At 27.5% G+C, this 22,854-nt stretch overlaps 4 protein-coding genes and 1 long non-coding RNA gene across 7 annotated transcripts; 3 read left to right on the forward strand and 2 right to left on the reverse strand.

Moving 5' to 3' along the window:
• The first annotated feature begins 13 nt into the window (after window positions 1-13).
• Window positions 14-8,896, forward strand: LOC107996478 (GRB10-interacting GYF protein 2). Of its 3 annotated transcripts, none has more exons than XM_062078636.1 (16): window positions 14-154; window positions 942-986; window positions 1,065-1,296; window positions 1,794-1,964; window positions 2,353-2,554; window positions 2,638-2,851; window positions 2,957-3,935; window positions 4,029-4,379; window positions 4,457-4,759; window positions 4,846-4,938; window positions 5,009-5,439; window positions 5,577-5,778; window positions 5,856-6,062; window positions 6,244-6,646; window positions 6,724-6,953; window positions 7,035-8,896. In XM_062078636.1, the coding sequence occupies exons 2-16, from the start codon at window positions 955-957 to the stop codon at window positions 7,158-7,160; spliced, it is 4,176 nt and encodes a 1,391-aa protein (XP_061934620.1). In that variant the 5' UTR covers window positions 14-154; window positions 942-954; the 3' UTR covers window positions 7,161-8,896. The 3 variants fall into 3 exon arrangements, with proteins under 3 accessions (XP_061934620.1, XP_061934622.1, XP_061934621.1); XM_062078638.1 differs by having other exon boundaries at window positions 5,856-6,056; XM_062078637.1 differs by having other exon boundaries at window positions 106-439.
• Window positions 8,886-11,876, reverse strand: LOC107996472 (phosphatidylinositol N-acetylglucosaminyltransferase subunit A). The gene is made up of 7 exons (XM_017054529.2): window positions 11,225-11,876; window positions 10,940-11,096; window positions 10,681-10,860; window positions 10,380-10,614; window positions 10,003-10,300; window positions 9,560-9,920; window positions 8,886-9,487 (listed from the first exon to the last, which is right to left on the reverse strand). Exons 1-7 carry the CDS (start codon window positions 11,299-11,301, stop codon window positions 9,416-9,418), a joined length of 1,380 nt encoding a protein of 459 aa, XP_016910018.1. The 5' UTR covers window positions 11,302-11,876; the 3' UTR covers window positions 8,886-9,415.
• Window positions 11,877-12,172: 296 nt separating this feature from the next.
• LOC107996470 (neuralized-like protein 4) lies at window positions 12,173-20,067 on the forward strand. The gene is made up of 17 exons (XM_028666066.2): window positions 12,173-12,453; window positions 12,880-13,095; window positions 13,185-13,634; window positions 13,723-13,923; window positions 14,030-14,249; window positions 14,330-14,426; window positions 14,520-14,696; window positions 14,869-15,177; window positions 15,247-15,440; window positions 15,517-15,806; window positions 15,929-16,322; window positions 16,399-16,720; window positions 16,816-17,009; window positions 17,079-17,284; window positions 17,353-18,707; window positions 18,825-18,977; window positions 19,048-20,067. Exons 1-17 carry the CDS (start codon window positions 12,271-12,273, stop codon window positions 19,241-19,243), a joined length of 5,157 nt encoding a protein of 1,718 aa, XP_028521867.1. The 5' UTR covers window positions 12,173-12,270; the 3' UTR covers window positions 19,244-20,067.
• Window positions 20,068-20,423: 356 nt separating this feature from the next.
• Window positions 20,424-22,065, reverse strand: LOC107996473 (guanine nucleotide-binding protein subunit beta-2). Its single transcript, XM_017054530.3, has 6 exons — window positions 21,925-22,065; window positions 21,687-21,832; window positions 21,293-21,592; window positions 21,015-21,216; window positions 20,658-20,874; window positions 20,424-20,581 (listed from the first exon to the last, which is right to left on the reverse strand). The coding sequence occupies exons 1-6, from the start codon at window positions 21,991-21,993 to the stop codon at window positions 20,475-20,477; spliced, it is 1,041 nt and encodes a 346-aa protein (XP_016910019.1). The 5' UTR covers window positions 21,994-22,065; the 3' UTR covers window positions 20,424-20,474.
• LOC114577353 (uncharacterized) lies at window positions 20,455-22,532 on the forward strand. The gene is made up of 3 exons (XR_003697360.2): window positions 20,455-20,594; window positions 20,717-20,904; window positions 21,283-22,532. It is a non-coding gene; the product is annotated as an uncharacterized LOC114577353 (long non-coding RNA).
• Window positions 22,533-22,854: the final 322 nt, after the last annotated feature.

The following is a 22,854-nucleotide window of genomic DNA, read 5'->3' on the forward strand; positions in this document are numbered from 1 at the left end:
CTGATAGTGACTAGAAAAACAACATAATTTGCTAGTAACTTTTTAATACTACAGGTATACCAGCAACTCCGCATGCGCTTTATTCCAAAAAAGAACCATCAGCCATATTGGTGTGTTGTATCGCTGTCCTCAGTAATTTCAGAAGATCAGTGAGGTATTTCTTTTGTTCATCACGCGATTTTTTCCCATATTCATTGCTTTATGAATAATTGACAATACCAATGTTATATTTAGTCGAAATAGATTGTCATTCGGAGAGTTTTATGACATCCTTTAGCGGAAAAAGTTTGGTTAATGTTGCCACCTGGGCTCACGGAAATCGGTCTGTTCATGAATATGTCGTAAATAAATGCGTACTATTTTCACTGGATTGGAATGTTCATAGAACATTAATACCTTCTTCTGCATCGTCGTCTTTCCGTGCAAGATTATCATTGGTGTTAGTTAATTTTAAAAAGAATTACAGCTTTTTACGTATACTTTGCCGTAACCGTCTGCCGTACTTTCTTACCTTCGTTCACTTTTACTTTATTCTTTTTATATAGCTCAGTTATGATAATATTTAATTTATTATTTTTGTAATTATCATTGATCATTATAGTTGCTAATTTTCGTTTAGCAACAGGTAAAAATTACCAATAAAATTTTCTATAATTGTATCAATCAAGTATACCATATATCTGTGATTATTGTCATATTTTTTTTACTACATATGATATTTTCTAATTTTTATATATGTAATACATATTCTCTATTTAATTTTATATAAGAGAAATCATATATTTCTATATCTTATTTTTTTTGTTATATATTTTTTAATAATTGTCATATAAGTTGAGAAAAAAATAAATGGAAACTAAATAACATTGTAATAATCTTTTTAAAATTTTATATCTAATTATGTTTTTATAATAAAATGTGTGATGATTTTATGTTTACAGTAAATAGATCATCATGACGGATTCTATGAAATTTGGTCCAGAATGGTTTGTTTAATTCTTTAAAAATATAATTTATCTTATAGCTTTATTTATTATATTTTAATTTTTATAATGAATGCATAGGTTGCGCAATCTATCTGGAGACACTTGCAATAATAGTGGTGGTGGTGGAGGTACTACAAGTTTAACTACTCCACGTTATCAATTAGCTGAACATAGATATGGGCGAGAAGAAATGTTGATTTTATTTGATCGTAATTGTAAACCTCCTGAATTATTGACAAATTTCTCATCATTATATGTTGAGAAAACTCAACTTCCTTTAGCTCTTATACAAATGACAGAAGATGAAACGGTAATTAATTGAATATATTTTCATATTTAAATTTGATATGTATATTATGATTTAAAGATATTTATATTAATTATAATATTAAATACTCATATAAAATAAATAACTTTTATGTGAAATTGTTATATATATATATATAATTAATTTATAATATATTATTTAATAATTATATATTTTTAACATATTCTATATTGAGAACTATCTCATGAAATCAGTTAGAATCTAAAAATATAACATACTGGAGCCCTTGTGCCAGTTCTTCATGGCACTCTTCTGTTTTGTATATTTTATATAATTATCACTATTTTATTCTATATTTTCATAAATATTTTTTTGTATATTATGATATATTTATAAAATAAAATTCTTTATAATTTAATTAAATATTATATACATATATACATACATTTATATATATATATTTTTAATATAAATTATTTGATAAATTTGAAATAAATATATTTAATTATTATTACTATTAATTATCAATTTTTTTTTAGCGAATGTGGAATGGAGGAATAACTAATGGTGGTCGAGGAAGAGGTGGAAGTGTGGATCGTGGAGGGCGAGGAAGAAATGGAAGAGGTAGCTTATATTCCTCTCATTATTCCCGTGGTGTTGGTTTCGATGATTCAGGAGATGGATCTCGAATCGACAGTCAATCATTTCAAGTATGTAATACATTGCATTTTTTATAAATGGAATACTAATTAATTTTTAGTTTCTTAACAGATAAATTATGTATAATATTTATATATGATATACATAATTATATTATAATATGTATATATTATAATATGTATATATTTATAAATATATATATAATATAATATATAATATAATAATATATAATAAATTATATATAATATATAATATATATATATATAATTTATTAATTTATTATATATATAATAAATTATATATATATAAATATACATATAATATAATATATGATTTAATAATAATATAGAATAAGAATAAAAAAGATAATATTTTTTTATATTAAATAAAAAAAAAATATTTTTTTTCAATTCATTAATAAATATATTTTATATCTAGGGAAGAAATCGCCCATTTGATAGGTCTCAAAGTGAACGTAGTTGGTCAGAAAGAAATGGGGCTTCAGATCCAGGTGAATGGAATGGTTCTACTAGTCCTAGAAAGGAATTAAGTCGTGGAGCTAGTGGTAGTTCTCTTATGGAAAGTAATTGGCGACGTCATCGTGGTGGTACAGAAGACGATGATGGTTGGCGAAAATGGGGTATATAAGTATTTAATTTTAAGTACAAAATCTATTTATTTAATTAAATAAAGAATATTGTTTTTGTAATAATTAATTTATAGGAGGCAGAAGTAGTTGGCGTGAAAGTGGGAGCATGGACAGAGATAGATTAGAGAGAAATGAAGGAGATAGCGAAGAAGGACGGAGTAGTGGTGGTAGATGGGAACATCGTGGAAGTCATAGAGTCACACACGATTCAAGCCATCATCCACCCCCTCGTACAACACGTACTTGGGAATCAAATCATGATAATAATCATGACAATCTTCCTGAATGGTAATTTTTTAAATTTAAATTACCATTTTTTTTGTTAATCATATAATGATATAAGTTGGAAATCTATTGTTTAATAAATTGTTTAATGATCAAAATTCATTTTAGGGCTACTGAAAATCCTAGTGAAAGTGGAGGAAGTTTTGATGCTTCAGGTGCATTCCATGGTGGAATGTATTCAGATGATGATGAAGATGGAGTGATTAGTGCAGGTGGTACTCAAGAATCAAGGACTCGACGTGTTTCTGAAGGAAGTGCTGCTAATATAAAAAAATCTGGTAGTAAATCTTTATCCTATAGTACAACTCAAGGACAAATAACGAGTCGTAATACCAATAGTAGCACTAGTACAATAAATAAAGAACGACCGAAGTCCTTGCATCCGCTCGATGATAAAAATGATTGTATCGATAAAGAAAGGAGAAGCAGTTCTCCAGGAAAACTGCCTATTACAATAACAGATAGTACCCCTACTAAAACTTCAACATCATCTGAAACTCCACAGAAAAGAAATACAGTAGTGGCAAGTACAGAGCAAATAGAAACAGAAAAAATAACATCTATGGATTCAGAAATCAATAAATCTCCTAGTAAAGAAAAGAAAAAAGAAGATATAGAAGCAGAAACAAAAATGGATTCTATTCCTGTCACTGCAAAGAAACAAGTCCCGTTACAAATAGAGTCTCAAAAAGTAGGTCATAATACGGAAACAAATGATGTGAGACAAAAGTCGGAAGACGATTTGGATAGAATGAAAGAAGAAGCCGATGCATTAGTTGCTAAATTGATGGCGGATGAAGAAAACCATAGGGAGAAAACAGCTAGTATACCGCCTTCTATTGGTAACCAATCTTCTACAGTTCCATCTACAAATGGACAGGAGAAATGGTTTTACCGTGATCCACAGGGTGAAGTTCAGGGTCCGTTCTTAGCAAGTGAAATGGCGGAATGGTGTAAAGCTGGTTATTTCACTGCTGGATTAATGGTAAGAAGAACTTGTGACGAGCGATATACCACATTGGGAGATTTAGTGAAGATGTGTGGTAGAATACCATTTACACCTGGACCTCCTATTCCTCCTTTAAAGGTATGTTTATTTTTTTATAATTTTTATATATATATATATATATATATATACAAAACTTAAAAAAAATATAGAGAAAAGATTTATTTCTTTTAGTTAGCGGATCAGGTAATACCACCTGTTCCTAACACTGTACCAGCTGGTATGAGTGCACTATCAAAAACTAGTATAGAAGATCCCCTTCTTCTGCTGCAGTATCAACATATGCGTTTGTTACAAAATCAACAATTGCTTTTAAGACAAATGCGAACATCAGCTATAGCAAAACTTTCTCAATCTGAACATTGGGCAACTTTAAGTCCTATGGAACAAAATCAATTGATTTTTCAATGCGTTATTCAAGATTCAGAGATTCCAGAGGTACCAATTTCTACAAATCCATTTGTACCTCATCTTTCATCTCAAGCTTCAAATCCAGTTATGCAACTTTTCACACAAATGCAACAGGTAATAATTTACTTCATCAAATAATATTAGTAAAAATGATAATATTAATTATTTGAATATTTTATTATTTTTTTTAGGCCAAAACGCAACCAGAAACTCATTTAACATCAAATCCACATTCAACTACAGCAACACATCCACCTACAGTTGATCCTATACAACAACTTATACAACAAATGGGTGGTATGCAAAATATACCGGGAATTCAACAATCAAGTACACCAACTGCGACACAAGAAGATAATCCCATAAAATCCTTATTACGTCAACTAAATGTTAACGCAAACGGTCATCCACAAACATCTCATATTGATACGGTTTGGCCACAACCTCCGCCACAGATAAATCCACAATTTAATGCACAGAATTGGTTAGCGCAAGTATGTGAAGTATTATTTATTATTATCAATTTTAGGAAAATATAATTTCATAAATAATTTCATAAAGTTAATATAATATTATTTAGGTTGGACCGATACCAGCTGTTCCTCCTGGTCAATTACCTACATCATTATGGGATTTGCACACTAAAGAAATAAAGACTGAACAACAAATATTGGTGATTATAATTTTGAGAATTAAATCTTTTCATCACATAAAATATGTTAAAAATTATTATAATGTTATAGGAAGAACAGAATCTTCGATTACAAGAAGATAGAAAGAAAGAAGAACTTCGGAAACAAGAGGAATTACAACGTCAAGTTGAAGAAGAAAATGCGAAAAGAAAAAAAGAAGAACAAGCTAAACAAGAAGAAGAAGAAGCAAAACGAAAAGATGAAGAAAGAAAGAAAAAAGAAGAAGAAAAAAAACGAAAAGAAGAAGAGAAACGTAAACAAGAAGAAGAAAGAAAGAAAAAAGAAGAAAAGAAACGTAAAGAAGAAGAAAAAAAGCGAGAGGAAAAACGAAAACAGGAAGAAGAAAATTTAAGAAAAAAACAAGAAGAGGAAAAAAGAAAAAAAGAAGAACTTAAAAGACAAGAAGAAAAACAGAAAAAAGAAGAAGAAAAAAGAAAAAAATTGGAAGAAGAACAAAGAAAACAGGAGGAAGAAAGAATGCGGTATATTTTTTATTATTATTAAAATTATATGATTAATTCAGAAACATTAATATAAATATACATATTCTTATATATTACATATATTACATAATACATATTATATATATTACATATTCTTATTTTTCCTTTTATCATAGAAGAGAAGCAGAAGCACGTAAACAAGCTGAAGTTGAAGAACAAGCTCGGCGAGCAGAACAAAGGCGACGAGAAGCAGATGCACTTCGCAGATTACAAGAACGAAGTAAAGCACCATGGGCGCAAGCACCTCGAGCACCTACTCCGGCAACTCCTGCTGCTTCACTTGCTGAAATTCAGAGACTTGAACGAGAAAAAAAAGCGGTATGCTTCCAAATTGTTAAGAAAATGTTATCATTCTTATAAAAATTATATATTCATAGCTATAACTGTCTGGTTAGGAAGAACAGCGATTTCAACAAATAATGCAGCAACAATTAGCACAGCAGAAAGCCATAGAAGCAGCACAAGAAGCATCGGTAACTGATTCTTCTAAAAGATTACAATTTAAGTGGGCAGAAAAAACTACAGGTTCTACTAAATCTATACCAGTAAAAAGTCTCGCTCAAATTCAACAAGAAGAGCAGGAACGGATCGCCAAGGTAAAGGTACTTATTACTTTGTCAATATTTTATTATCATATATTAATTTTGATATTTCTTATTATTTCGAGATTTTTATATTTTTGAAATTTTATATATTTATATATTCATATAATAGCGGAACAGAAAAAATTGTAATTGTTAAAAGATAATTATATATTGCTAATTGTTATTGCTGACACTTCAGCAACAAGAAAGGGAACGTCAAGAAAAGGCAGGACAAAAAGAATCAACGAACGTACTGCAAAATGCTGGAATATGGGGTACTGCATCTCAATGTTTGAATTGGGCTAATTCAAGTAGCTCTAATAATAGTCAACCTTGGTCGAACAATAGTGGTAGTAGTGGTTTTTGGGATGATCCTACGCCAATGAAATCTTCTACAACCGCAAAATCTATTAAACAAGCTAGTACTGCAAAGGCTCCTACTGCCAATCAGCAACAACAACAAAGTAATAAAGCAAATAAAAGTAAGAATAAACGGGAAGAAGAACTAGTAAAGAAATTATTTGAACAAAACACTGCCAAGACAGATGATTTTACGCAATGGTGCAACAAAGCTCTGAGTGGTTTACAAGTCTCTGTAGACAGTAAGTTAGAGACTTTTTTACATATATATTTTTGTTTCGTTTATAGATGGTTTGATGAGAAAATTTTACGTGTACAGTCCCTACATTTGTTGGATTTTTGCGAGATATTGAATCTGCTTATGAAGTAAAAGAATATGTTCGAGATTATCTTGGTGATAACAAACAAAGTTCAGAATTTGCAAAGCAATTTTTAGAAAAACGTAGTAAGTGGCGATCGGCCCAACGACCTCAAGCACAAGCGGATGATTTATGTAAACCAGCACCTGCTGTTAATCCTAATGCACCTACGGAATTTCAGGAAGTAAAGGTATCTTAAGTAGATGATAAAACTGGAACTGATGGATTATATATTTTACAAGCGCCTAAGCTGCTTAATATGATCTTTCAGGGAAAGTCAAAGAAGCCAAAGAAGGGAAAAATGTACAAAGTTGATAATAGAATTCTTGGCTTTAGTGTAACTGCAGCCCCTGATCGTATCAATGTAGGTGATCGCGATTATGGGGAAGGTGTTTGAATTAAATCTGACAACTCTAACTATATTACGGAAATTGTGCAACGCTTGGCCCAACACATGGTTTGTTATTTATTTATTGTAAATGCCAAATAAGTTCTAAGGAACCCGTCGCGAGTACTTCGTTAAAAATGTATAAGATTTTTCTATGATTATGCGTGTAAGGATTTTACCTTTCCTATCCTTCATTCGATCATTATGGGAACCTTAGATACCGATATAGCGTGGCATTATTTCCTTTTCGAATGTAACTGAAAGACACTCCGAAAAAAAAACTCTATTGTATATACTACTCAAAAAAAGATACTTCATAAAAGAAAGCAAACTCATCTTCTATTTACACGGTATATATATAAATATAAATAAATAGATATATATATATATATACACACATACATATATATGTATACTACTATATACATATATAGTATTAATACATTTTGTAATATTTCACTTTCATCGTAAATGAAGAAATTATGCCGATCGATAACTTGTACACGCGGAAACATCGCAGTCGAAAGCAATATGTGCTCACGATGGTGTTCAGCAAGCAAAAATAAATTATAAATGTATGTTTGTGATCAAAGAAACATCGATCAAGAACTGTGTTGATGGGATTCATTGGTGTTTGCTTGTATCGAATGCACCAAGTATGATATATAAATCCTATGGATTTCTTGCTTTATCGCAACATCACGATAACGATACGATTTTGCTTTGGATTATATTTCATTATTATGTTTTAAAAAAATAATTATCTTACGTTTGATACATTAAAAAATTTTTTTAACCAATTTATGACTATTTTTAAAAGTAAACTAACGATATTTTGACTGAACGATTGAATGCAAGCATTAATTTGAATATTAAATTACTATTTTAGAATGAATTGCTCCTTACTCCGTTTATATGAAGCAATCATAAAAAACATTAAAAGAACTGTATGTTTCAAGGCAGTGACATTGTGAAAAAAAAGTTCTTGTACTTTCTTAATACTTTGAATACATTGGTATATTTAAAAGAAAAAATAGTATTGCATGTTATACAATGTATAAAAGAAATAAACTATCTTCCATTTTCCTGTTTTGCACCAGAAATATGAAAGTAAGCTCGTGTAATGTTAGGAATGTATTGTCGATTTTGAAAAATTACAACATAGCACATAAGAAAATTCCAGATTGATTACTGCGTGTGCCTACGTGTGGATCTCACTCTCGTCGGCATAGCCTTCTTATATATTGAGGTCAATCTAAATATTTAACAAAGAATTTTATGTAAGATTTAATTAATGCAATATCTAAAACCAGTATCTTTTGTAAAGTTTTAATTATAAGTAAACATGTCATAAAATATCCCATCTTTAACAAGGAGTTAAAGGAGAAAACTTTTAGCATCTGTTTGAAAAATATTAATTTTTTTTCTTGTTTTTTCTAATTAAACTAATATATTTGGACAAAGTGGCACGAATACTCTGTTTTATAAGTGCGGAAAATGTTATGACAGATCTGACCGCTCTTAATATTATATGGTTGTTAATTAAGGTTCATTGATCTTCTTCTAATACAAGAAGTATTCTTAGAAGATCATAGACCTTTACATGAAAGATTTATGTATAAATAGATAAATGTACAGTAATACAAGGATAATTAAATAGACGAAAACAGATCATTGATATTGTATTAATATTATTATTGTATCTAACGTACAACATAATAAAATAAATATTATTATATTTTCAATTTGACCTTTTTTATTTTTTAAATACAAATTTTTTATTTAATTAAAATTACTTTTTATTTGATTAAAATTACAATAGATAAAACAATATGTAAAAGAAAAAATAATTAATGAAATGTATTTTATATATATGAATTTGTAAACAAGCATAATTTTTAAAACAATATTAAAAATTATTTTTATAAATTATTATAGAATCATTTCTTGTAAAGATAAAGAAATAAAAATAATATAATTTTATATTAATTTAATCTTTTTTAACAATTTTATTTGTACTTTAGACACTGCAGTTTTTTATATATATGTATATAATATGAAAATATGTTATCAAAAAGAATTTTATTAAAAAATATACTTATGAACAATTTGTTGTATCTCTTATATGAAAAGATACATTAAAATTAAAATTAATGACTACCATACTGATAGGAATGTATTTATATATAATATAAAGTATAAGTACTTAAACTGGTATATTGTACATCTTGAAATATTAATTTTCTTTATAAATCTTGAAAATATTAATTTTCTTTTATTTTTTCTTGAGGATTTATGACATCAGTTTCAGTATATTCTTTTGCAATATCAATATACTAAAAATGTTCGTTTGTTAATAATTAATGATAAGAATTATTATTATTATTTAATTGCATGTTTTAACTTACCTTTCGAGGTACAAGAATTTCTAAAATTTGTAAAATAATGTAGCATAAGGATATGACAAGTAAATAAGGTAATACTCCACTTCGAATATAGCTTACTAATTGTTGACCTAAATTTTTATTACTTTCTTGTTTTACTAAATTGTATACTACTTCCGTTCTTTTAGTAATATTAAACCAGTTATAAAATAAACTTATTTTTTTATGCATTTCCATTGGACATCTAATATTGCCTTTTTTATAATTTGTAATAGCAGATTCTAATCCTTCAATAAGAGCAGGTACTGTAGGTTCTACTAAATAAATTAAATCAGGAGGTAATACTTCAGGTATACCACCAACTTTTGTTGAAACAACTTGTAAACTATAATAAATAAAAATATTATATTATTAAATTAAAAATAATTTTCTTAAGGATACAGTCAACATTTCAATTAATATTTTACCCGCATGACGCAGCTTCAACGATTGCCATACAATATGCTTCTGTCAAACTTGTATTAAGAAATATATGTCCTTTATTTAATACATGCCTAATTTGAGAATGTTCCAAACTTCCAAGTAATGTAACTCTATGTTGTAATAAGTTTCTTTCTCGTACTTCTTCTATGAGCCATCTTTTAGGACCATCACCAGCAATTAAAAATTGAACATCTTGGTATCGACTACAAAGATCGGGTATAATGCGAGCTAATAAATCGACACCTTTGCGATATACTAATCGCGATACAATAACTATTGTAACTACAATTGATAATAGTAAATAATATTATGCATCTTTTTTTAATCTTAATATTTCATATAATATATACAAATAACTCACTAAAATTATCATCTCTTTTATTAATATCAGGCATAAATAATGTTGTATCAACTGCATTTGGAATAACAGAAACTTTCTCTTTTAAAACTTTTGCTCTTAATACTGTATTTTCTTTTCCAGTATGTGATACACATATACAATGATTGCAATCAGCTAATGATATTTCTAAAAATTTATTTGTTAAAATTGCAGATGCATCCGCAAAGCCAAAAAGTGAATGATCTGTAAAAATAGTCTAAAATCCCAGTAAAAAAAAACATAATATATAAATATTACATATTTTAAATTTCAAATGACTTACTTTCAGTCCCATTAAACGGCCAATTAACATTCCTTCATGAGCAAGAGCAGAGAATGCAGAATGACCATGCACTATTTGAATTTCTTCTCTTAAATAAATATATCTAATGAGGGGAATAGAACAAATCATTGTGGGAAGAACACATTGATTGTAAAATACTTTTACTGGTATATAATATACCTTAAAAATAAAATAAATACTTTTAATATGAAAATAAATCGATAAATATTTTTAAATATTTTTTATATATTATACATACTTTTAAACCATTTGTCATATAACGTATTCCAATTCTATCACCATAGGAATGAGTAAGCACTACAACTTTATGTCCACGTTCTAATAAACATTGAGATAAATTAAAAATATGTTCTTCAACACCACCCATATTAGGATAAAAGAAATCAGATACCATACTGTAAATTTGAATAATGTCAATTTTTCTTTTTTTTTATATTAGAGATTTTATATTAAATATATTAATATAAAAATAAATAAATTAATTTACAAAATAAATTAATTTACATAAAACTTAAATACAAACCATATTTTATGTTTTATGCTGTTCATTTTGATAACTAAATTGCAACATGACTTATATAATAAAATAATATTATTCATTTAATATAAAAGAAAACATTTGAAATATTTAAAAATTTTTTATATATTGATATATGTAAGTGCAAATAAATCGTATGATTTGTCAATTAGGTTAGTATTTTATAAATTTTATTAAATAATTTTTACATCATTATATTAAATAAAATTAATTTTTAAAGAACGATAAATTTAAATTTGAAGAAAATTTATAAATCTAGAAAGATTTAAGTAAGGTTATAAAATTTGTTTAAATTTCTCATAATATAGAAATAAAATTATTTTTTTAAAGCAAAATGTTTTAGAATATTTTTAAAACAAATAAATTTATTACAAATTCATTATTTGTTAATTACAACAAAATAAAATAAAGAAAATAAATACAAATATTTAAACATTTAGATTTTTTTTACTAAAATTAATAAGTTTCGATGTTTTGTATTTCAAAAAACGAAAATCAATTCAATAAAAAAATTAATTTTTTTTTTACAATTCACTGTATATTATAAAAAACAGAAGATCCAATATAAAATATATATATTTTTTTTATTATCCTCAAATATGTAAATCTTTGAAGATTCTATTGTATATTATATATTATATATTATATATTAAATATAAAATATAAATTAATATTGTATATTAATATATATATTATATTATTCAAAATTCAAATTATGATATCTCGAAATATATATATGCGATACATTATTAATCCTATATTTATAAATTTTTTTCATTTTTATTATATTAATATATTCTTTAAAATAAATTTTTTTTTTAAATTATCCAATAAAAAAAATGCTAAAAGAGGCATTGCAAGTATATATAATTATTATTCTATCCATATAGTTGCAATTATTACATTGTTCATGACTAAACATAGAGAAAGAAAGAGATGAGGTAAAAAGAGATAGAAAATATACAAGAATCATTAGTTGAAAGAAGATAGAAAGATAGTGGAAAGAAGAAGGCAATGTACGGTTTGGTTATATGTCGATGGTTTGTGCACAACAAATGGTCGACATGTTTCATCAACGATGCGGTCGTCGTGTAACTTTAACAAACAACAATTGCACAGCCATACGGGATTTTTCAGAATATAATTATGGATTGGTTCTCAGTGCTGAACCACTTAAGGATGATGAACTTTTTGAAATTCGTATTGATAAAAAGGTATCAAATTATAAACTTGTCTAGTACTGATATCGCCAATCCTTATATCTGTCAAAACATTGTTTACAATGTTGATACTTGAAGTTTCCAATTTATTATTCATTTATTTAGAATTTAGATAAATTTTATATTTTTTTTAAAGATTGTCATACAATATATCATTGATGAATCAAATTATAAACGCTCGTACTTTGTTTGTTGCTTTTATCTTTTTTTTTTTAATGACTTGCTACAGATTCGATATTTTATTACCAAAATTGTGATTAATACATGTTTCTATTTGGAATTAATATATTCAAATAAAATTCAATAAACTATCTTTATTGAATTACAAGTATACAATGAAATGCCCAAACTAAATTAAAAATTATAATTACTAATTATATTATATTATTTACACTTTAAATTATTTATAATATTATGTAGATGACATCATGGAGTGGTAGTATAGAAATTGGAGTAACAGAATGTGATCCAGAAATAATGGAATTACCAGCTTGTGCTACTAATTTACGACAAGGAACATGGATTATGTCTGATTCTGGCATAATGCATGATGGTATAAGAACAGTAGAAATGTATGGAATGGATCTGAATGAATTAGAAGAAGGAAGTACATTAGGAGTAATGAGAACATCTAATGTAAGTCTTTGTATATTTATATTTTGATTGTATCTTAATAAATTATTTTATACATATATATTTATTAATCATTTTTTTTAAAATTCTAGCATGAATTGATATTTTATATTAATGGTGTTTCTCAAGGAATAGCTGTATGCAATATTCCAGAACGTATTTTTGCAGTAATAGACATGTATGGTGATTGTGTACAAGTGACTATAACTCATCCTCAAATTGCTTCTGCTTTATGCAATGAACCAAAAGATGAAGTTGAAATTAATAATGATTATGCTCTTGGAGAAGCATCTAATTCCTCAACAACTAATCTAGTCGCTAATTTGAATGTCAATTTAAATGTTAATGTTAATGTTAATTTACCTAAGAACCCAAGTCCTGCTGCCATTAGAGAAGATAGATTGAGATTTCATGAGAGAGTTGGTTCACTTGTAAAGTTATCTAATAATGCTAGAACTGCAGAAAGGCGCAGACCTTTAGATGAATTTAATAATGGAGTAGTAATGACACATAGACCATTACGGGATAATGAATTATTTGAGGTAAACAATAAAAATGAAAAATAAAAATAATTTTTAGCATAAAAAGTTTTATATTTATATTATTGTTTATATAATCATTTTTTAATAGGTACGAATTGATAGGCTTGTACACAAGTGGTCAGGTAGTATAGAAGTTGGAGTTACTATGCATAGTCCAACAGCATTAGAATTTCCAGCCACAATGACTAATATGAGATCAGGTACAACAATGATGTCTGGCTGTGGAATTTTAGTAAATGGAAAGGGTACTTGTCGTGAATATGGAGAATTTAATTTAGATGAATTAAGGGTAATTAAAATAAAAAATAAGATGATATGAACAGTAATTTATATACTATATATATATATATAAAACAATATAATAATTTATATAATAAAACAAAAATGTTATTTAGGAAGGTGATAGAGTAGGCATGATAAGACGAAGTAATGGAAATCTTCATTATTTAATAAATGGATTGGATCAAGGTATTGCTGCTAAAGTACCTGCTGGTGTATGGGGTGTTATAGATTTGTATGGTATGACAGTAAAAGTGACAATTGTTGATCGTGATGAAAGGGAAGAACAAAATCTAGTTACTAGAAGAAATACATTACAATTGCAAGGCTTAAATGGTAAAAGTATATTAATATTTGATATCTGTGATTTATCATATAATATTATGATGAATTTTTTGAATATTTTTATCATTTAGAAACAGAAGAAGAACCACCAGACAGACTTATGTTTCATTCTTGTTGTGGTACGCATGTCGAAGTAATTAATAATGGACGTACTGCGCATAGGCCTAAGTAAATAATAATTTACTTAAAAATACATAAAAACACATAGAGTTTTATTGAAATATATATAATATAAAATCTATATATTATTATTTTTTTTAGCGTAATGGATGACTTCAATAATGGTGTTGTATTGACTTCAAGGCCATTGAAACCAAATGAATTATTCGAAGTAAGATTGGATAAAATTGTAACAAAGTGGGCAGGATCTATTGAAATAGGAGTTACTACTCATTCTCCAACTGAATTAGAATTTCCTTTCACTATGACAAATGTTAGGTATGTAAAATAATATTTCCAATATATATATACACACACACACACACACACACACACACACACACACACACACACACACACACACACACACACATACATACATAAATTTTGTTAAATTTATGTTAAGTTTATCGCCCATATTATTGCTCGAAGGTGGTCATGTCCCTTGCAGATCCGGCACGTGGATGATGACAGAAAATGGAGTTATGCATAATGGCACTACCATAATAGATCAATATGGTCAAAATCTTGATAGATTACAAGTCGGAGATCGTGTAGGTGTAATGCGAAAAGAAAACGCAACGTTACATTTTTATGTAAACGGTGCTGATCAAGGAGCTGCAGCAATGAACGTGCCCGAGAAAGTTTACGGTGTTATAGATCTTTATGGCCAGGCAGCACAAGCAACTATAGTTTATAATACAGACTTCTATAGCCCTACCACAAATAATTCAAGCTTTAGCAATACAACATTGTATAGGTTTGTACATTTTATTTAATTTTAAAATATGATTGAAAATATTTTTTATTAAACATTTTTCTTATATAGTGATTTGAGATTTCATCATATACATAGTAAAAATGCGAAAATAATAAACAATGGATTAACTGCATTGAGGCCTAGAGCTTTAGGAGAATTCAACGAAGCCATTGTAATCGCAAATCGCGCACTACGTGATGGCGAAATGTTTGAAGTGACAATCGATAAAATGGTTGATAGATGGACAGGAGCAATTGAAGCAGGTATATATTTAAAAATGAAACTTATATGTATATTTTTTTTTTTTTGCTTATCAGAATACTAGAAAATATTTTGTAGGTGTAACTCTTATAAGACCTGATGAGTTGGAATTTCCATCTACTATGACAGATATTGATCACGATACTTGGATGTTATCTGGATCTAATGTTATGCGAGATGGTGTTATTTTAAGAAATAATTATGCTTGTGATTTAGATAAATTAGTAGAAGGTAATCGCATTGGTATGATGCGATGTTCAGATAGTAGTTTGCATTATTATTTAGATGGAGTAGATCAAGGACCTGCTTGTACAGGTGTACCATCACATATCTATCCTGTGATTGAATTATATGGACAATGTGTTCAGGTATACTATTCTATATTTTTTTATAAGTAAATAATAAAAGAATAAAAGATATAGAATAAAAGAAAAGAATAAAAGAAATAAAATAATAAAAGATATAATATAAATATATGTTAAATATTTAGGTTACAATTGTACAACCAGAACGTAGAGATCCAATTACACAACAGTATTTGCCATCAGAAAACAGTACTAGTCAACAACCTACATCTGTAATTCAACTTCAAGCTCAAGCAGAAATAATGCATAAATTTCATGAATCTGTTGGCTTAAATGTTCAATTAAATAGTGATAGGACAGTAGCGACTAGGTGTAGAGAATATAATAATGCTATATTATTAAGCGAAACACCATTAGAGAATAATGAACTCTTTGAAATTGCTATTCAAGAAGTTGCTCGTCAATGGAGTGGTTGCTTAAGGATAGGTGTTGTAAAAAATGAAAGTGGAAATTGGTTAACATCTATGAATCTTGTACCTGGCATGGGATCTATTTCAACAGATGCATGGTATTTAACAGGTAATATTAGAATAATATAAAATAAATGTAATAAATATTATATCATTTATTATATTTTTTGATTTTATATATTTAGGTAATGAAGTAAGACATAATGGTTATGTTTTATGTATAAATTATTGTCCAAGTTTGGAATGGCTGCGTGTTGGTGATAAAATTGGATTAAAACGTACTCATGAAGGTAATTTAAAATTTTATATAAATGGAGAGGACATGGGTATAGCGGCATCAGGCATACCGGAAATGGTGTATGCTGTGATCGATCTTTTTGGTAGTACAGTGGCTGTAAATATAACAAGTAGTAAACAACAAAACAATGTAGTATCTCCGAATGCGAGCTTGAGATTACAAGATTCTTTGGAATTATTGCTAGATCCTATGCCGCCTGTTTTGCGAAAGTACGTTTGTACATTAATTGTATTCAATATAAATATCTTTTTAATATTTGAAAATATGTAATATTATATAATATTATTGCTTCATATATATATAGTGATGCTGGAATGGACACATCTATAGATATATCTGAAGGAAAATTAGTAAACGATACAATACTTACGCCGACACAATCTGCAGCTCATTTGACAGGAGAAAATGATTGGAGTTATGAATTTCATGAAAATCATGGTAGAAACATTCAACTTGAAACTAAAACAATTGCACGAAGAGTTGCAAGTTATAATCAAGGTATTGCTTATTCTTATAAGTATAAATTTATTAATCGTAACATTTTTTATATCATATTATATTTTTAAGGAGTGGTAATGTCTAGTCGACCCTTAATGAAAGCCAAGCCATTTTTAGTAAAAATAGAGAAACTGAACAAACGATGGGTATCTAATATTTATTGTGGTGTAACTTGTATTTCACCTGAAAAAGCTAATTTTCCTTTAACTGCTCTTGGTTTTAAAAAGCATTCTTGGATTATTTGTAGTGATTGGATATCACATAATGGTATAAGAGTAAGTATTCATCAAATTGATATAAGATGTAAAACATATAATAAATTTAATAAATTTTATAATATTAGGTAAAAACAAAGTATGGACTTGCTTTAGAAAATCTTCATGTTAATTCCGTAGTGGGTGTATTTATTGATGACGATAATAGATTACATTTAATTATCAATGGCATAGATCAAGGTGTAGCTGCAACAGATTTACCACCTTATGTTTATGCTGTATTTGATTTATATGGACAGTGCGAACAAATTTCCATTCTTGCAAATAACGGAGAACCGTTTTCATCTACTACCGTTAATAGTACTCTTACATCTGTAGAATGTATAAAGACAAAACTGGAAGATACAGAAAATTCAAGAGAGAAAGCAGATTTAGAATGTCATGAGAAAGAAAACATTATGGCAGCTACTTCTTTGGATCTATCTTCCTCCACTTCGCCAAGTGTGCCGAGTCAATGCAGTTCAAATGTTAAAGATGATGATATTGTAGGATATTCAACGCGTAATAATGATAATGTGCATTTAGCAAATAATATTGAAAACAAAGCAGTGCCCAGTATCTCAGACAGTAATAATTTAGATTCGAATTCAGATATAAATCATGATACAACACGAAGTATTAAAAACAAATCTTATGATAATTCAAATCAATTAAATAATAGTGCGATATTGAATAGTCAATCAGAAAATTTGAGTATTAGAAATGAATGTACAAATGTAGAAATAAATAACGCAACTAATATTAATATTAAAAATGGCACTGCAAACAGCACCAGTAACATAACTAACTTAAATACTAACACTAATAATGCGATAAACGAAAGCATAATGTCTAATAGTCAAGGGAATAATATGAGTTCTTTGCATCAAAATAATGCATCTGTTAATATGTTAAATTCATCTCAGACATTCTCCTCTCATAATACATTAAATAATGCAACATCTGAAATTTCGAACACTGTTTCTTCTAGTTTCAATGAAATGCGATCAAATATATCTTGGAATAATATCGTATCTGTTGATAATTCTGTCAGTGGAAATACAATTTTAGGACAAAATACAGTTTCTATTTACAATATACCTTCTATGTTACATTCATCGTTACCGTCCACTCCTCTTGGAACAAATATAATATCCACAAAAAAGTGTGAATATTTAAAGGCGTGTATGAGATTAAAGAAATCACTTGTTTTACCAGATGAATTCTTTTCTTTAGAAGATATACTATGTTATTGTAATAATTGTTATAAAGTAGAAGGGGATAGTGCAATATGTAAAAAAGGTGAACCACCAGCAGAGTTTGCTGTACCAATTGGATGGACCAGATTCCCTTTGAAACAAAGTATTAATGCTAATCAAATTCCACAAAATACAATTGATAAGTGGCATGTTGCTTTTTATGGCATACGTCTGGACGCAATTAGGTAAATAAAACATATTTAAGATTCCGAAAAAAGATTCCGATTCCGAATATTTTTTATATATATCTTATTTATTTATTATTATTTTTTTTTATTATTATAATTCTTTGTTTTTTTTAGACTAATTTTGGATACAGGAGAATTAATGCCAAAAGAACAATTAGATTTGAGTAATTTAACAATGAATATAAAAATGGAAGATCAAAATCCTCAAGTAGTTTTCTCTCCTAGTATAAAATATGCAGCATCCGAAGAATTTACCAAAAAATATCCGTGAGTATATAATATTTTTACATATAATAATAATTAATTTAGAATTATTCTCATTTCCCATTTTTTATAGATATATCGATACTCAATCAAATAAAAAGTTAAATGCATCTACAGCATTTCAATTATTAGTGAGGCCTGGCTCATATACAATCAATTCTGGTAGTAAAGATAGTGATGATTCACAATTTCAATCTGTCAAATGGGCTACTAAAGAAGCTGGAGCTACAGTTATCATGGCTCTTTTAATTCATCTTGATGGATTTTAATTTATACAATACGAAAGTGAGAAAATATTTCACATGCGACTGTTACGAGAAATACACTTTCGTTTAAAGTTGACGAATGTACATAAACATTATATACGTAATATAATTAATATTAATACGTAATTAATTAATTAATACGTAAGATAATTTTTTAAAATCAATTTTTTATCTTGAATTATTCCGTCAAATCTCCACCATGTATATTTACGTTGAATACTATGTTAGTACTTCAGTAAAAACAATAACGATCATTTCATAAAGATCTATTACGATTTTTATTATTTTGTTTTTGATTCAATATGTTCAGTGTTAAAGACAGGTATAATTTACTAATTGTAAATCGAAACAAACTTGTAATAATTAATTCATTCAAAGTACAGTAGCATGTATATCAAATACATAATACATATGTATTATGTTAAACATTTAATGTAGCTATTGGCCAAGGTTTATAGTGATAAAGATTATGTTGAGAAAATTGCACCAAAGGTTCGTCGCTACATTAAAAGGCACGGTAATTTTCAAGTTTTATGCCTAATGAATATCAAATTTTTGAATATTAATAAAATTTCTCTCTCTTTTTTTAAGCACAACATTAATAAAAAGATATGTTATCTATAAAATGTAGAAATAAAATAATAATGTTGTAAATCACACTACAAGGCTACAATAGAGAATTCAGGTATAAAATTCCCATAAAAATGAAAATATTCGGAAAATGTAATAACTATATTTTCAAATACGCTGTCTAGAATTGCATCTTTTTGTGAATATCATGTGCACTATTTATAAATGCATTCAAATAATACATGGAAGAAAACAAATGTGTCTGTCTTTTACAAACTATTCATTCAATCAATTTTATCATTATTTGTTTTGTTTTGCATTTTATTCTTTCTCTTAATATTATTTACTTTTTAGTTAAAAAAAAAAATTATTAAATCTTGATAATTTTCAATGTAAATTACAAGCATTTATATAAAATAATATTTTATAACATTTAATATATATAAGTAAACATTTAATATATATAATATGTAATATAATTTTTTTAAGATTTTATAATTTTCCCATAAAGTTATCATTTTCGTATATCAAAAACTTCACGGGAATCATAAAATTTGAGTGAAGAACATTTCAACAAAAAATAAAATTTTTTTCTGTTTTAATTTCTTCTCTATTATTTTTTTTTTTTTTTTTTTAATATTATATTAATATTTGTTTCATAATTCTACACCCAAATTCGAACATTTTGATCCCAGGAGCAGGAGGCAATAGCCATACCATTTCCAGTAACGCTAAGCGATGTTACACGGTTTTCGTGGCCCGTCAAAACACCTTTGAATGAAAGGTAAAGTCAGTCTAACTTTAAAAAATTTAATTCTGATATCTATTTTATCAGTTGAATATTTACCATTATGTTGATTCTTCAATGTATCCCATATATGAATAGAATTATCATCACTTCCACAGAATATGAATCTTCCGCTTAAGGATAAACCACAAGATGTATATCCGGGATTTGAATTTGGAGGTTTAAAGGTAGCTAATTGTTGATCCGATCTTAGATCCCACAATCTCGCTGTCTTATCTTCCGAAGCTGTTACAAAAGCTTGTCCCGAAGGATGATACTGAATGGAACATAATTGTTTGCAAATAAGGTAAATAAAAAATTATCGAAATTATATTATAATTAATAGTAATTAAATTTAAAATTGTATTTATCAAATAGCCAATAATAAAATAAAATAATAAAATTTGCTATACTAACACAAACAGAGTTTACATCAGCTTCATGTCCAAAGAAAGTTTGTTTTGCTTTCTCTTCTCTTAAATCCCATAATTTACATGTTCGATCTACCGATCCAGTAACATACGTATTTCCATCTGGAGATAAACTAATACTAACCACATCTCCAGCATGCGCGCAAAAATCTGTAGTTTTTTTATTTGCTTCCAAATCCCATATACATCTATAAAGAAATTTTAAAATTAATATAAAAAATAAATATAAAAAATTATCATATGTAATTTTTTAGATATGGATACATTTTCATATCACCGGATCCAGTGATTATTTTTTTATCTTCCAAGAATCTGCAAGATGAAAGAAAACCTTCGTATCCTAATAATTCTCGAACGATCTTAGCTGATCCTGTGGCATCACGATTGTTCACATCATAGATAGTACACATATTGTCCATACCACCACAAGCAACGAAATTTCCCGAGGGTGCAAAAGCTACTGACATTACCCATGCTGAGCGCAATGGGATTACCTGGACTTTGTTTCCAGTCCATGAATCCCAAATGATCAATTTTCCGTCCAGTGAACCAGTCACACAATGTCTAAAAAGAGATACTTATTTAGATCATTCAAGATTGGAGATGTTACGGTTGATTTCTTGGAATAAAGATCAAAAGATCGATACTCAATACTGACCTACTATCACCACTATAATGTACCGAATTTACTTTATTGATATGTCCCTTTAGTAATTTTTTAGTAGATAATTTAACTTTTGGAGCATCTGATACACTACTACATGTTTCCTCCAAAGTTGTATCTTGTTGTTTCTTTTGATCTTCCTGATATACAATAGAACAAGTTTTCAATTGATATCAAGGTATGATATTAAAATTTTTTTCTATTTTAATTAAAAACATTTTTCTAATACAACCTTGCATCTATTGATCAAATCTTCTAGCTCTTTTTTTAAAGCTATGGTTTCTGCATCATCCTTCCCCATTTTCTAGTTGAATCTTACTTTATTTGGAAACTTATCAAGCAACTAAGATTGAAACACCAACGATGATAGACGTACGAATACTGCGAATAAATTTTTATCAAAATGTAAAAGAAGCCTCAGCATCGTCTACATTACTGCCCCAGTAATCATATTAAATTGACGCTTAATCCTATTATTCGGCTCTCTGACCTAACTTAATTATCTACATATACAATAACTCTTATTATTCTTCATACGTAACTTTTTTTATAATATGATCATTATATTAAATTTTTAAAATTCTTTACTTATTTTTCTTATACAAAATATGTTTTACAGTTGTAGGAAATGGAAAGAAAAAAAAAAGTACGCGGTTACGGTATATAAGTTCTTATAAAAAGTGTAATCCGTCGCGCTTTCGAATTCCATTTCACCTATAAATGATTCGATTTGTTTAAATCGATTTAGTTCTATTGAATTATTAATCAGAATTAGATCTGTGTATCATAATCAATTTGTATTTATATTGTTAGGAAAATAAATTTTGATAAAACATACAATGTATCGTAAAAAAATATTTATTTAATAATTATTTTAATTTTTTTTAATATATACAAAAATTTGAACAAAATTAATTTTTGTTTAATACAAAATTAAATTTAAAAAAATAATAAATATAAAAAAATTTACATTTTATTGATTGTAAATTTATGTATCAGAATCATGATATATAAAAGAAGAAATATTATACTTAATATATTAATATTAAGTTATATAAGTGTTGATATATTAGCTAAAGAATTTTATTTCAGTTCATTTCGAGATGGTAATGAAAGTGAAACATGTAATGAAGATATAACGAATATATTCAGACAAATTATT

The sequence above is a fragment of the Apis cerana genome, linkage group LG8 (assembly GCF_029169275.1).
Source record: "Apis cerana isolate GH-2021 linkage group LG8, AcerK_1.0, whole genome shotgun sequence".
NCBI classification, from domain to species: domain Eukaryota; kingdom Metazoa; phylum Arthropoda; class Insecta; order Hymenoptera; family Apidae; genus Apis; species Apis cerana.

What these genes read in the sequence shown, in the direction of transcription:
- LOC107996478 (XM_062078636.1), top strand. Translation starts at nt 955, where the DNA reads ATGACGGATTCTATGAAATTTGGTCCAGAATG. An exon ending in ATGAAATTTGGTCCAGAATG is followed by an intron (nt 987 to 1,064) that starts GTTTGTTTAATT and finishes ATGAATGCATAG; the next exon opens with GTTGCGCAATCTATCTGGAG. An exon ending in CATGACAATCTTCCTGAATG is followed by an intron (nt 2,852 to 2,956) that starts GTAATTTTTTAA and finishes AATTCATTTTAG; the next exon opens with GGCTACTGAAAATCCTAGTG.
- LOC107996472 (XM_017054529.2), bottom strand. Translation starts at nt 11,301, where the DNA reads ATGAATAATATTATTTTATTATATAAGTCATGTTGCAATTTAGTTATC. An exon ending in GTTGAAGCTGCGTCATGCGG is followed by an intron (nt 9,921 to 10,002) that starts GTAAAATATTAA and finishes TATTTATTATAG; the next exon opens with TTTACAAGTTGTTTCAACAA. An exon ending in AAATTCTTGTACCTCGAAAG is followed by an intron (nt 9,488 to 9,559) that starts GTAAGTTAAAAC and finishes GAACATTTTTAG; the next exon opens with TATATTGATATTGCAAAAGA.
- LOC107996470 (XM_028666066.2), top strand. Translation starts at nt 12,271, where the DNA reads ATGTCGATGGTTTGTGCACAACAAATGGTCGACATGTTTCATCAACGA. An exon ending in AGATGCATGGTATTTAACAG is followed by an intron (nt 16,323 to 16,398) that starts GTAATATTAGAA and finishes TTATATATTTAG; the next exon opens with GTAATGAAGTAAGACATAAT. An exon ending in AGTTGCAAGTTATAATCAAG is followed by an intron (nt 17,010 to 17,078) that starts GTATTGCTTATT and finishes TATATTTTTAAG; the next exon opens with GAGTGGTAATGTCTAGTCGA.
- LOC107996473 (XM_017054530.3), bottom strand. Translation starts at nt 21,993, where the DNA reads ATGGGGAAGGATGATGCAGAAACCATAGCTTTAAAAAAAGAGCTAGAA. An exon ending in CATTATAGTGGTGATAGTAG is followed by an intron (nt 21,593 to 21,686) that starts GTCAGTATTGAG and finishes ATCTCTTTTTAG; the next exon opens with ACATTGTGTGACTGGTTCAC. An exon ending in ATTGAAGAATCAACATAATG is followed by an intron (nt 20,582 to 20,657) that starts GTAAATATTCAA and finishes TTTCATTCAAAG; the next exon opens with GTGTTTTGACGGGCCACGAA.